Here is a 13,340-nt window from a genome sequence, read left to right as displayed (position 1 = left end):
ACACAAAATGGGACAATGTCTTACCTGACAAAAATGAGTAAAACGCATTAATATTGTTCATGGTTACATCAGTAGAACATTAACACAAAACAGGACAACAAAAAACAAGACAATGTCTCACCTAACTAGGTAGGTTTTCCAGGAGTCATCTTTCTCCCTTCTCTCAGTGTACACTGATTTTGGTGGCTGCAGGGCAATCGAGGCCCCTGCGTGGGTGGAAGGCACAGTAAGCAGGGTACCAGGATTCATAGCCATCAGGGAACCACCCCCTGGAGGGTTACTTAACATACCTGTCACATAATACACAAGATATATTGAAAACAATATTGTTAATTAATGTTAATTTTACATACCAATCAACACATAAGATTAAGTTGTCCATTCAATCAATGTATTATATATTGCTAATAGTTATTCGATTACAGTTTGGCTCATTGTTTATTTTACTGTTTAATAACAGAGGGCAAGTATCAGATACAGGTAAATGCCTGTCGAAACCAATAAAATAAATTGGTCTGACTAAATTAACGTGGACAACAGAGACCTAAATTTGTCCAGGTTTTGTATATATGTAGCTTAAAAACAAGGGGCAAACAGCCCAGGAGAGAACAGGACTTTTCTTATTACAAGTGTAGTTCAATATGTTGGTTCGTTGTTTTTATAGCATATTTACTGGACTTTAGAATATTTACTGGACTTAAGAATTTTAATTAATGAACAGTTTTTCAAGTAGTGTGCATCATTATTCCAACGCATTACGCTACATACCGGAAGAGGTCGCCTTCTCTGGGGTCATGGGCTTGAAAAGCTGGTCCGGTGTAGGGCTTGCAACAGACGCGCCAAGATGCAGACTGGTGGTAGCACTCTGCGAGACAGCTACAGACGCTGTTGGTGGCAATGATGACAATGACGTCAAACCAGTCTTTATATCGCCAAGTTTTGGAATAGGCAAATTCAGCGAACTGCTGAGACTGAGGTTTTCAGCTTCCATATTGGCCAGATGTCTTCTCTCCAGGAAACTATAGTCCCTAGAATCCTCGTTATTGCTTGTGTCATCACCGTCCATAGACTCAGACCGAGGCAACTTTGCTTGCCAGATTTTATCCCCGGGAGTTGATCTCCCGCTAGGCGTCGACGGAGCTGACATTTCCACGTCTGATCCAGACTCATGCCTTCGTCTCTTCAGCTCAAGAGGCTCAGACTGATCTAGCTCCAGCTGACGCTTCATCCCACTGCTGCCACCAAAACCGGCGGGTGTTACCGGACTGCTGTTCACACTGCTGGCAGAGGAGTTGCCCATGTCTGACATGGACAGGTTAGACAGGGGCGTCTGTGGGCCCAGGGAGCCGTGGTGACGGTATTTCTTGTACGCGCTCTCAAAGTCACGCTTCTCATGCTTGCGCTTGTGTGAGTAGAGCTGGGCAGTGGAGTGTAGAACATAGTCACAGCCTGGAATACAGGGAGACTGTTATCAATTAAAGAAATCAATGCACAGCACTCTTGGGAAAACAGCATTAAATGCATGTGAAGTATCAGCTCAGATGAGCCTGTGCAGTTTGCGTAGGATAATCAGTGACAACACTTTCACCTAAAGTAGATTCCACTAAGAACAGACTTCCTTGAAACAAAAAATGGCATAAAAGAATAATTTCATCCCTGATTAGCCTGCCCAGACTGCACATAATAATCTGAAGCAACACATGGATGCACAAAGATTAAGGGACAACACTTTCCCCAAGACTTCCTTTAAAAAAAAAATCCATCAAGCAAAAGGGGTCATCTGATTGCACAGGCTAATCTGGGATGGATCTTTACACACAGGCTAATCTGGAAGGGATCTTTACACACAGGCTAATCTGGGATGGATCTTTACACACAGGCTAATCTGGAAGGGATCTTTACACACAGGCTAATCTGGAAGGGATCTTTACACACAGGCTAATCTGGAAGGGATCTTCACACACAAGCTAATCTGGAAGGGATCTTTACACACAGGCTAATCTGGAAGGGATCTTTACACACAGGCTAATCTGGAAGGGATCTTTACTAACATTTATTAAGCGTTATTTTCCCAGAGCGAGGCTGATACTCAAAATTTTCCTTATCAAGCCTAATGTGAGCATATGATGTCACTTACTAGGCCTAGTGCAGTGTATATGATGTCACTTACCAGGCCCAATAGTGTATTTGATGTCACTTACCAAGCCTAATGTAGGACATATCGATGGTCACAATTCAAAATGCCGAACCTACATTTTTTGGCCTTCGCAATTTTGATACTGTGCAAAGCGGAAAAATCAATGCGCATATACCCCCACAATAACGAATTAGTTAACCAATCGCAACAGCTCAAAAAAGTCATGTGATGTAATGACGAACCGCAATTGGTTGAAGTCAAAAGGACGAAGCTGCAAAAAATGTAACTTCGGCATTTTGCGCGCTAATTAATACATAAAGTATCAATATAGCCATGTATTTTTAAGGTAAATTGACGAAACGTAAACTTTTGCTGATAGAATAATTCAATGATGTACATTGTATAGCATTAATGAACGCAAAAAGAGATCAAATTAGTATAAAATGTCGAGGCCTTAACTTAGTTACTTGTGGCCACAACTCATAGCTTGTTCCTACAACTTATTAAGTTGACGTCTCAACATAATAAGTTGTTCCTTCAACTTAATAACTTCTGGCCGCAAGTTACTAAGCTGAGACCACAACTTAATTAGTTGTGGAAACAACTTAACCAATCAGATAGGCCGTTTCATCTTTACCGTTTTTTCACTGTTAGTACCCTTATAATCGAACTATTGTGTGTTCGGGTTTAAGCGCCGGTTTGAGCACTATCCCTGTAAGCTATGGATCCCGGGATTGAACCCCTGTCTGAGCACTTGCCTTGTTAGCGACTGGGTTCAGGGTTTCATCCGCGGTCTGAGCACTAGCAACGTAAGCGTCGGATCCCGGTTTCGAGTCCCGAAGCATTCGCTTCATAAAAGAGTGGTCCATGGTTTCTGGATTCTAACCCTGGGCCCTTCTCGTAAAGGGCGATAGCTCTGACCGGGGCTTGATCCCGGAAACCATCGCTTACGAGGCGAGTGCTAGATGCCTTAGTTTTCGACGGTCCCTGGGTTCGAATCACGGTAAGAGAACTAGTCTTTAAAGCTAATTTGGAGTTTTCGACGGTCCTGGAGTCCGAATCACTGTACGAGTACTAGCCATGAAAGAAGCTTTGGGTCTCTAGATCGAGCCTCGGTTTGAGGACTTACCCTATAAGCGAAGGCTTGAATTCCGATGTGCGAACAGTGTCGGGTCCCGGAATCGAGCCCCAGTCTGAGTACTAGCCCTGAAAGCTATGGAACCCGGGTTCAAGCCTGTGTCTTACCACTTGCCCAGTAAGGGAAGGATCCCGGTTGCGACCCTCAGTCTGAGCGTTGGCACCGAAAGCTACGGGTTCTCACAGGAACTCGAACCAAACAGCCGTCGCTAACATACCATACTGAGCACTCGCCTTCTAAGCGACCGGTTGCCGAAATAAGCACTAGCTTCGTAAGCAACATTTCCTGGTTTCGAGTCCCGGAATGAGAGCTCGCCTCGCAAGCTATGGGTGTTCGGGTTCGAGCGCCGGTCTGAGCGCTATCCATGTAAGCTATAAATCCCGCTTATTTTGAAGAACATATTGATGTGTGCTTGGTTGTTTGGGTCTGGCGCTAAGACTAAGACTTAGATCAGGATCCGTTCGCTTAAATGGTAAGTACTTCAACCGGGATTTGAGCCCGGGGCCCATAGCATACAGGGTGAGTGCTCAGGCAGGGCCTCCTAATCGGGACCCGTTACGTAGGGTGCGAATGCTCAGACTGGGGTCCCATTAGCTAACAGGGCAAGTCCTTAGACTGGGGCTAAAACCCAAAGAACCATCGTTTTAAAAAAGAGCTATCAGGCCTTGATTCGAAACCGGAATCCGTCGCTTATGTGGCTAGTTTTCACACCAGGGTTCGAAACCTGAACCCAGTCGCTAACTTAGCGATTGCTCAGATAGGGGCTCAAATCTGGAATCAATGGCTTACATGGCAAGTGCTCAGACAGGGCTCGAACTGCGGATCTATAACTAACAGAGAGATAGTGCTCAGACCGGCGCTCGAACCCGAGTACCTAGTAGTATAAGAGGTACTAATTGTGATAAAACGGTAAAGATGAAACGGCCAATCTTATTGGTTAAACTTAAAGTAGTGACCGTAACTTAGTTAGTTGGTCCCACAGATTATTTAGTTGAGGCAACAACTAATAAGTTGTGGAACCAAGTTATGAAGTTGTCGCCACAAGTTTCTAAGCTGAAGCCTCAACTTAATAAGTTGTTCCCGCAAGTTATTAAGTTGAAGTAATAACTTAAATGAACAAATTACTAAGTTGAGGCCACAACTTAAAAAGTTTTGGGAACAAGTTATGAAATTGTAGTAGCCACACGTTACTAAGCTGAGGCCTCAATTTAATAAGTTGTGGGGACAACGTACTTAGTTGTTTCCACAAGTTATTAAGTTGAAGCCACAACTTATGAAGTTGTTCCCACAATTCTATAAGTTATTCCCACAAGTTACTATGTTGAGGCCACAATATAAATCAAGAATTGCGGTTGTCACCTCTGTGCCACCGTGTAAAACAGAAAAAAAACACGCATTGCTTTTCTATATATAATGGAAAACAGTGGAATATATCATTCTATTGAAACAAAATCCATTACAATAAGCTGTCCAATTTGCCGAAGTATCACATAAATGCAAGTCTAAATGACGAAGATACATTTTACAGCAGATTTATTAACTTAACGTCAAAATAATTTCATACGAACATGCTCCATCATGAGACACTTTCAAAAATGTTAAAAATAATATTTATTTGATTTTGTGTAAGAAATGTTTAACAAAAATACGTCTCCTGAAAACTTGCGTTTTTGTAGGTTCGGTATTTTAAATTGTGACCATCGATATGATGTCACTTACTAGGCCTAGTGCAGTGTATATGATGTCACTTACCATCCCCAATGCATTGTACATGATGTCACTTACCAGGCCTTATGCAATCAATATGATGTCACTTACCAGGCCTAATGCAGTGTATATCTTGTCACTTACTGGGCCTTATGGAGTATATATGATGTCACTTACAGGGCCTTAAGCAGTGTATATGATGTCACTTACACGGCCTTAGGCAGTGTATATGATGTCACTCACCAGGCCTAATACAGTGCATATGATGCCATTTACAGGGCCTTATGCAGTTTATTTGATGTCACTTACCAGGCCCAATAGTGTATTTGATGTCACTTACCAGGCCTTAGGCAGTGCATATGATGACTCTTACCGCGCCCAATGCCATGCATTTGATGTCGCTTACAGGCCAAAGGCAGTGTATGTCACTTACCAGGCCTAATGCAGTGAATATGATTTCCCTTTGTATATGATGTCACTTACCGGGCCTAATGCAGTGTTCATGATGTCACTTACTGGGCCTAATGCAGTGTTTATGATGTCACTTACCAGGCCTAATGCAGTGTATATGATGTTACTAATGGGGCCTAATGCAGTGTATATGATGTCACTTACCAGGCCTAATGCAGTATATATGTCACTAACTGGGCCTAATGCAGAGTTTATGATGTCACTTACTGGGCCTAATGCAGTGTTTATGATGTCACTTACCAGGCCTAATGCAGTGTATATGGTTGCTGAGTTTGGAGTAGCGACAGCTGGTGTACATGCAGTGCTCATACTTCATGAACTTCTTGAAGCCGTCCCTACCCAGCACCTCGTCCTTTTGGTGGTAGCTCTTGTGCTTCTCTGCAAACACCAACGGCACGTAAACATGAGAACATGCAATGAGTGATATAGAAAAAGAAATGGAGGAAGGTGGCTGGGTTGGATTGGGGGCTTTGGGGGTTGGGGGGCCTCTTTTTGATGAGGTATACAAATATATGAACCTAGCTCTGGGAAAACAAGGCTAAATGCACGTTTGTAAAGTGTTGTCCCAGATTGCAGTCCACACAGGTGAATCAGGTTGCAGTCCACACAGGGGAATCAGGTTGCAGTCCACACAGGTGAATCAGGTTGCAGTCCACACAGGTGAATCAGGTTGCAGTCCACACAGGTGAATCAGATTAATCAGGTTGACACTTTCTGCTTAAATGGTATTATTCATTTACAGGTAGTCTCTTCTCTTCTTAGCAAAAATTTATTTAAGGTAAAAGTGTGTCCATCATTAGCATGTGCTAACTGCACACACTAATCTGGGATGACACTTAACGCACATGCATAAAGGCACGTTTTGTTATAGTGGGACTCATACGTTTGCTTCACACAATTCACCAACAATATTTTGGTAGGTACATAAGGATTTCTTTGTTAATTGTTGTTGTCAGTTTCAGTAAATGGTCAAGAGCAAGCTTCTAAAAACTGAATGAATATTTAAACATATAAAAAAATGTCATGAATTTCTGTTGAAGTGAATACTATACAAAAACATCACTTATTTCACCAATAAATGTTTAATAGCAAACTGTACCACTTTGTGATGGAAAGTGTAATATTGTTTGCCAAAACTTAACTGTGATTCTTTTCTTAAATTAAAACTTTATATTAACAATAAAGTTCATTAAGACTTAAAATAATAGTGTTACATCTCACCCATATCAGCCTTGTTTTTGAATGTGAACTTGCAGTCAGGCCTCAGGCAGTGAAAGTGGGTTGTTCGTTGTCCGTAGAAAGAGCACGAAGGCGTCCCACAGTCCTCAGTGGCGCGGAACCTTTGGAAACCCTCTGACATTATCGCAGAGTCCTTGCGGTGATAGTTTGCATGCATCTGAACATCCGAGGTGCTAATGTACACCTTGTCACAACCCGCCTGAAAGAATGGAAGAATAAGGCAATGATAACGATCTGGAATTTTTTGTCATAACCAAGTATTCCTTAACAAACAGTCCCGACATATTCTGTGTTTGGGGAATAATTTTCATAAGATCCAGACTAACTAATGCCTTAATTCTGTACAATGTCAAAGAATCTTTTATGAAAAAGAGAAAGGGCTGTCAGAGTTTTTAGCACATACACTGATATTGTTCTCAAGGGACAAAGTAGTTCTTAATCTCAAGGGACAAAGTGGTTCTTGTTCTCAAGAGATAAAGTAGTTCTTGTTGTCAAGGGACAAAGTAGTTCTTGTTCTCAAGGGACAAAGTGGTTCTTGTTCTAAAGGGATAAAGTAGTTCTTGTTCTCAAGGGACAAAGTAGTTCTTGTTCTCAGGGGACAAAGTAGTTCTTGTTCTCAGGGGACAAAGTTGTTCTTGTTCTCAAGGGACAAAATAGTTGTTGTTCTCAAGGGACAAAGTGGTTCTTGTTCTCAAGGGACACAGTAGTTCTTGTTCTCAAGGGACAAAGTAGTTCTTGTTCTCAAGGGACAAAGTAGTTCTTGTTCAAATGGGACAAAGAAGTTCTTGTTCTCCAGTGACAAAGTAGTTTTTGTTCTATAGGGACGAAGTAGTTCCTGTTCTCAAGGGACAAAGTAATTCTTGTTCTCAAGGGAAAGAAGTAGTTCTTGTTCTCAAGGGACAACGTAGTTCTTGTTCTCAAGGGACAAAGTAGTTTTTGTTCTCAAAGGACAAAGAAGTTCTTGTTCTCAAGGGGCAAAGTAATTAATTTTCTCAAGGAACAAAGTATAGTTCTTGTTCTCAAGGGACAAAGTAATTCTTCTCAAGGGACAAGGTAGTTACTAAGTAAAGGTACATTATTAAATATTAAGAAATATTGGTCATTAGCATGTGATTAATTAATACTGAAATATCGCATACATGAATAAATAATATTAATGTTATTAAAAAAATATCAGCAACTGATAATGAACTTATTGAAAGACTTTCATTAGCTGTGTTCAACAATTTCTTAACAGAATCAAATAAGGTTATAAATTCCATTATTGGATTACTTCCCTTTATATGGAGAGAATGCATACTTCATGTCGAAGTATTAACAAGGGAAATAATCCATGCTGACAATGTCCACATTCCAACATGCATGCAAGCAACAGTTTTGGGTCTTTTTAACAGACACTTAAACAAAGAAGTATCAAGGCACACAAACTTCCATTTGATTATATATATGCATGTACACAGCTTATCCGAGGGACAACACTTTCTGCCTTAACTGGTGTTTTGTTTACAAGAGACTTTTTTTAAACAAAAATATTTATTTAAAGCGCTATGTGTCGTCCCTGATTAGCCTGTTCCCACTGCACAGGCTAATCTGGGACAAAACTTTTCACACATGGATAAAGCCACATTTTATAAGAATGATACTCAACTAAACCTCAAACCCCTTGATTTGCATGTACCTGCAGACAATGGTAGCACCGCTACTAGCTACCAAGTAAATGCGCACGTATTTGAAAGGGAAAACGAGGTGCCTACATTTGTGCTTACCTGCAGACAATGGCAATAAAGTTACTTGCTACCAAACAAATGCTCAAGTATAAGAAAAGGAAAACAAGGTGCCTACATGTGTGCATACCTGCAGGCAATGGTAGTGCGTCTGCTTGCTGTTGTGAGTGCACTGGCCAAACTTCTTGGAGCAGTTGTCCATGGGGGAGAAGCGCAAGAAGCCATGCTGGAGGGACTCCTCACGTTTACGGTGCCACTTGTAGTGACGGACCATCTCCTCCTTCTTAGCAAACACCTGCTAGCAGCAACAAGACAATTTGTATGCTGGGAAATTTGTCGTCTGCTAAAATGGCATCTGCTGAATTTCTGAATTTCTAAAATTAGCATTTTCTTCATTTTTTTTCAAAGAATACTATCAGAAAAGCAAACAGTTTTGATCCAGATGAGACACCACATACTGCGGCGTCTCATCTGGATCAAAACTGTTTGCAAAGGCCTTAAAATTCGGTTCCAGCACTGAAAGAGTTAAACAGTGTGAGAATCATACAAGGTTATATATGCCATTATTGGTTTACATTTCTTTATATGGAGATAAAATGCATACTTCATGTTGAAATATTAACAGGAGAGATAACTCGATCTCAAAATGTCCTATGCTTGCAAGATACAGTTTTAGGTCCTTATAACAGAAACTGAGAAGAAAAATGGCTAAGGCACACAAACTCACGAATAATGTGAAAAATGCCTGTTTAGTTGCGAATTGATTTGCATGATGTTATCCGTGCAACTGTGCGTTTTGTAAAGGTTAATCTAGGGGAGAAAAACAAGCCACCAACAAGAAATTTGAAATTCTATGATATCAATTTTTTTACCTTTTTGCAAACCTCTGGGGATCTCAATAAGAAGAATAATCATGAGATACTCTTTGGTTGCAAGCCAATTTGGTTAGAGGTCTCAACAGAACTTGAGATGTTTATTATGGGTACAACGGTTTTCATCAGAGCATGCAACCAATCCAAAACCAGGAGCATGAACAATTATATGAAAACCAAATGTTTCTAATTAAGTGCAAAACATTTTTGCTGCCTAAGGACCCAAATGGTATAAGCCTCCATCGTGAAAAACAAGCCTTGTGGGTTAAGTTTCTAACCAAATTAGCCCGTACATTCTACAGAGGCTACACTTTGCGCTTTTAAATAATTTTTCTCGTAAAAATAGTTTCTTGGAGTGTCGTCCCAGATTAGCTTGTGCAAACTGCATAGGCTTATCTGGGATGACACTTTAGGCACATGCATTAAGCCCAGTTTTTCCAAAACAATTCTTATATAATCATGGTATGTCAGTAATGACACATGGCTGGAGTCAAAATGTAATACATCTTTCAATGCTTCATCATACAGCAAACTCTACAGGAATCATTTGGTGCTTAAGGGAACGAAAACTTTGAAACTCAAGAATAATAAAATAACTTTGCAAAGTCCCTCAGTACCTGGAAGGAGCAGTCGATGCAGTGGTAATGTTCCCGGTACCCAAGTTCCTTGCAGTGGGAACCACCGCACTCGATCCCGCTGTTATACCTGAAACACACGATAATCCTTTACCACTCAGATAGCATTTTGACCTGTTTCTAGTCCTTTCAAAAATTGAATTGAATTCAAGAACTTTCTTAAAAGATTCAAGTTTTAAAGGCTTTATTTCCAACACTACGATACTGATGAGCAGCAAAAAGCATAAAACCTGAACAGACTGCGAGTTACTAATGCAGGCTGTTCTGGTTTTATGGTGGTTGCATTTAGTTATTTTCACTTTGCTTCCGAGCAAGTAAGGGTTAACTGGGTTGTCCAGTTGACGATTCTGCAGTTGTAATTTGGACCTCAGTAACAATTGGAATGGTACTTTTTGGATAGATTAGATTTGCATTTAGAAGGGACTTCCTTAAAACGAAAAATACCATAACAGCTGAGAGGATATAGGGTCATCTGGGACAACAATTCACTCACATGCATTAATCACAGTTTTCTCAGAACGAGGCTTATTAGTGTTACAGTTGATATTATTAATAATTTTGAAGATTTTGAACGTGTCACGTTGGTTTGTACTCCCGGATTAGTGGGGTCTTCAAGAATATAACAATTCCAGGGTGATTCTATTGTAAACCACAACAATGGGCCCAAGAAAGAATAACAAATTGTCCTATTGGTGCAAACAGGTACCATGTACTTTCCATGTCACATGGTACCTTTTTGCACCAAGGGGCGAAATATTCTTGAAATGCCTACAAATTACTGTGAATTTAAATCTTACTTAAACATTTTTTAAATATGATTTTTACAATCTTTCTTTAGAAATATTTGAAAGGGCAGAAGCAATATCGCTATGATCATTAAATAGATATACGTGGATGACAATTACTTCATTACTATTTTATTATTTATGATGTTCACCACACATATGTACCTTTTAAGGTACTTTGAGTAGTTGGGTAGGGCCGGTGATATCTGGCCCCCCACATTTGGTGTCCCAGGGGTCTTGCTGTAAACAGCGTTGATGAAGGACGAACTAGTGGTAAAGCGGTCATTCTGCAACTTTCCTGGAAAAGACAACCAATAAGGCATAATGACGTATGAGCCTTGATCTGAGAAAACTGGGCTTAATGCATGTGCGTAAGTGTTGTCCCAGAATAGCCCATGCAGTATGCTTAGGCTAATCAGGGAGGACACTTTCCGCTTTTATGGAATTTTTGCTTTAAAGGGTCTCTTCTTAACAAAAATCCAGTCCAGGAAAGTGTGATTCCAGATTAGCCTGTTCAGACTACACAGACTAATTTGAGCCAACACTTTACCCACATGCATGTCGCTCACTTTTCCGAGAGACCAGATCATAATGCAAAGCCCTACTTCATGTTTAGTTCTGTAGATTTTACTCCTACAAAGTCATGTTCCTGTGTTTCCATTTAAGTGTATAACAATGACCAATTTTGATCTCATACAAAATATTATTTGATTATTAAAAGAGCCATTAAATATTTAATTTTGAAACAATCCTAACATATTTAAAGGCATGGTGGATAGAGTAACCTGTATATTGCCTTACTTTTCGGTAAAATTTATTTTCATATTTATCATCATATACATAAGTGCAAAACAAAAATTATTTGCAAAATTTTAAACAACTATGCACCCAGTGCCTTCCTTGACGCAGCATACATATATTTTGACCTTTTACAGCAGTCCTATTTCTTTAACAATTTCCACTGTTACAAGTATTGAAGACAAAAGACATGAAATTCCTTGATTCATGTCAAATAAATGACTTCAGAAATATTCCCTGAACTTGAAAGCAAAAAACCTGTTTATATATCATTGAACATTTCTGCCATGCTTGGACGCAAAATATTTAGAATATATGACAATACTCTGCAAATACTTTTAAAGTCAAGTTAAACATGCAAGTCACAGTAATTTGACTTGCAAACACACAAATTTGAAAATAAACATTTAAAGAGACTTGTTTTCGAGTGATATTTGATCTAATGTTATCATGCTTGAGCATATTGACTTATGAACTGATACAAAAAGACACATATCCATAGGGCAAATATGTATTTTTATAACCCAATGTCATGGTACTTGGAGCTTTTGACCCTTTACCGCTTAGATACATATTTTAATTTAATTTAATTCATTTAAAGACCTTTCTGACTAGATTCAAGTTTTTAAGGCTTCATTTCCAACCCTTAGAAACTGAAGAGCAGCAAACAGCATAAAACCTGAACAGTCTAGTTAGTCACTTGCAGGCTGTTCTGGTTTTAAGCTGTTTGCACATACCCATTTTCACTTTGCTTTTGAGTGGGAAAAGGTTCAAATATCATTTATAATTTAAGATTGAAGATTTACTGTTTCAAATGCTTTGGTTCGTTGCAGACAATAAAAAAAAATTACAGCTTTAATCTGACAATTACCGGTTTTACAATACAAGCATATATTTCAGTGCTCCAGCTAGATCTAAATCGAAGGGCGCCGCACCCTGCCCTCCCGAAACCTCCGCCCTGCCCCCCCCCCGAACCCCCGCCCTGCCCCCCCTCTAAAAAAAACAACAACAAAAAACATATGATAATTCATCAATCTCTTATTTCATTGTAATTATTTTAATCCTCATTGTAGACATTATATTTGAATGGTTTAATAATAATGGGAATAATACAATTATTTATAATATATAAATTAACATGCAATAGGAAGCATTCCAGAAACACCCGCGCGCTCGAACGTGCCCTTTTCACAATATACTGCGCGTCGAAAGTGCCCTTTTGACAAAAAAGCCCCCCTGCCCTGTTCAAATCCTAGCTGGAGCACTGTATTTTTACAACTGATTTTAAATTAAATTTGTTGAATGTGATCACCACAAATCACTGTTTAATAAATATAAAGAATATTTGGTTTAAACCTATTTATTTAAGCTCGATTGCATAGAAAGCCTTAAGGCTTAATTGAAATGCTCTTGAGTCTATATCCTGGGACTCGAACCAGTTCTAGGTTTCTATGGGGGAAATCTAAAGAACGCTCCCACAATGGGGATCAAACCCGTGATGTCCCAATTGCTAGGCGGACACCATATTCACTACACCACTGCGACTCAAAAGAATTTTTGTTTCTTTTACCTCAAAAGGTCAATGCTAACCTACTTTTAGAGCCTCTGCAGATTTTAACAATTTCAAAATTCTATTTACTGTAAATCCTTATAATAAAGTCAGATTATATCAGATACCACCACAACTATCAACATTAAGCAATAAGCAATCGAATAAAATCGCTCAAATATTCTATATTGCTATTGCCAAAAAAGTATAAAATATCAAGATAATTTATCTGCAAAACAATATTGGCAGACTTTTTGCCTAGATACTTGTTCATGATCAAGTACA

The 13,340-nt window shown here is 39.5% G+C and overlaps 1 protein-coding gene across 2 annotated transcripts in view; it reads right to left on the bottom strand.

Moving 5' to 3' along the window:
• LOC127882216 (zinc finger protein castor homolog 1-like) overlaps nucleotides 1–13,340 on the bottom strand; it is a 66,818-nt gene that overhangs the window by 20,194 nt on the left and 33,284 nt on the right. For both annotated transcript variants that reach the window (XM_052430726.1, XM_052430727.1), the window contains exons 3-9: nucleotides 10,874–11,006; nucleotides 9,906–9,993; nucleotides 8,547–8,714; nucleotides 6,675–6,891; nucleotides 5,694–5,831; nucleotides 769–1,449; nucleotides 122–290 (exon numbers count right to left, since the gene is read on the bottom strand). In XM_052430726.1, the coding sequence (XP_052286686.1) occupies nucleotides 122–290; nucleotides 769–1,449; nucleotides 5,694–5,831; nucleotides 6,675–6,891; nucleotides 8,547–8,714; nucleotides 9,906–9,993; nucleotides 10,874–11,006 (1,594 nt within the window). The remainder of the gene's footprint in view (nucleotides 1–121; nucleotides 291–768; nucleotides 1,450–5,693; nucleotides 5,832–6,674; nucleotides 6,892–8,546; nucleotides 8,715–9,905; nucleotides 9,994–10,873; nucleotides 11,007–13,340) is intronic.

The sequence above is a fragment of the Dreissena polymorpha genome, chromosome 5 (genome assembly GCF_020536995.1).
Source record: "Dreissena polymorpha isolate Duluth1 chromosome 5, UMN_Dpol_1.0, whole genome shotgun sequence".
Taxonomy (NCBI): domain Eukaryota; kingdom Metazoa; phylum Mollusca; class Bivalvia; order Myida; family Dreissenidae; genus Dreissena; species Dreissena polymorpha.
The sequence above is the reverse complement of the archived record's forward strand: the minus strand, read 5'-3'. Positions and strand labels throughout refer to the sequence as shown.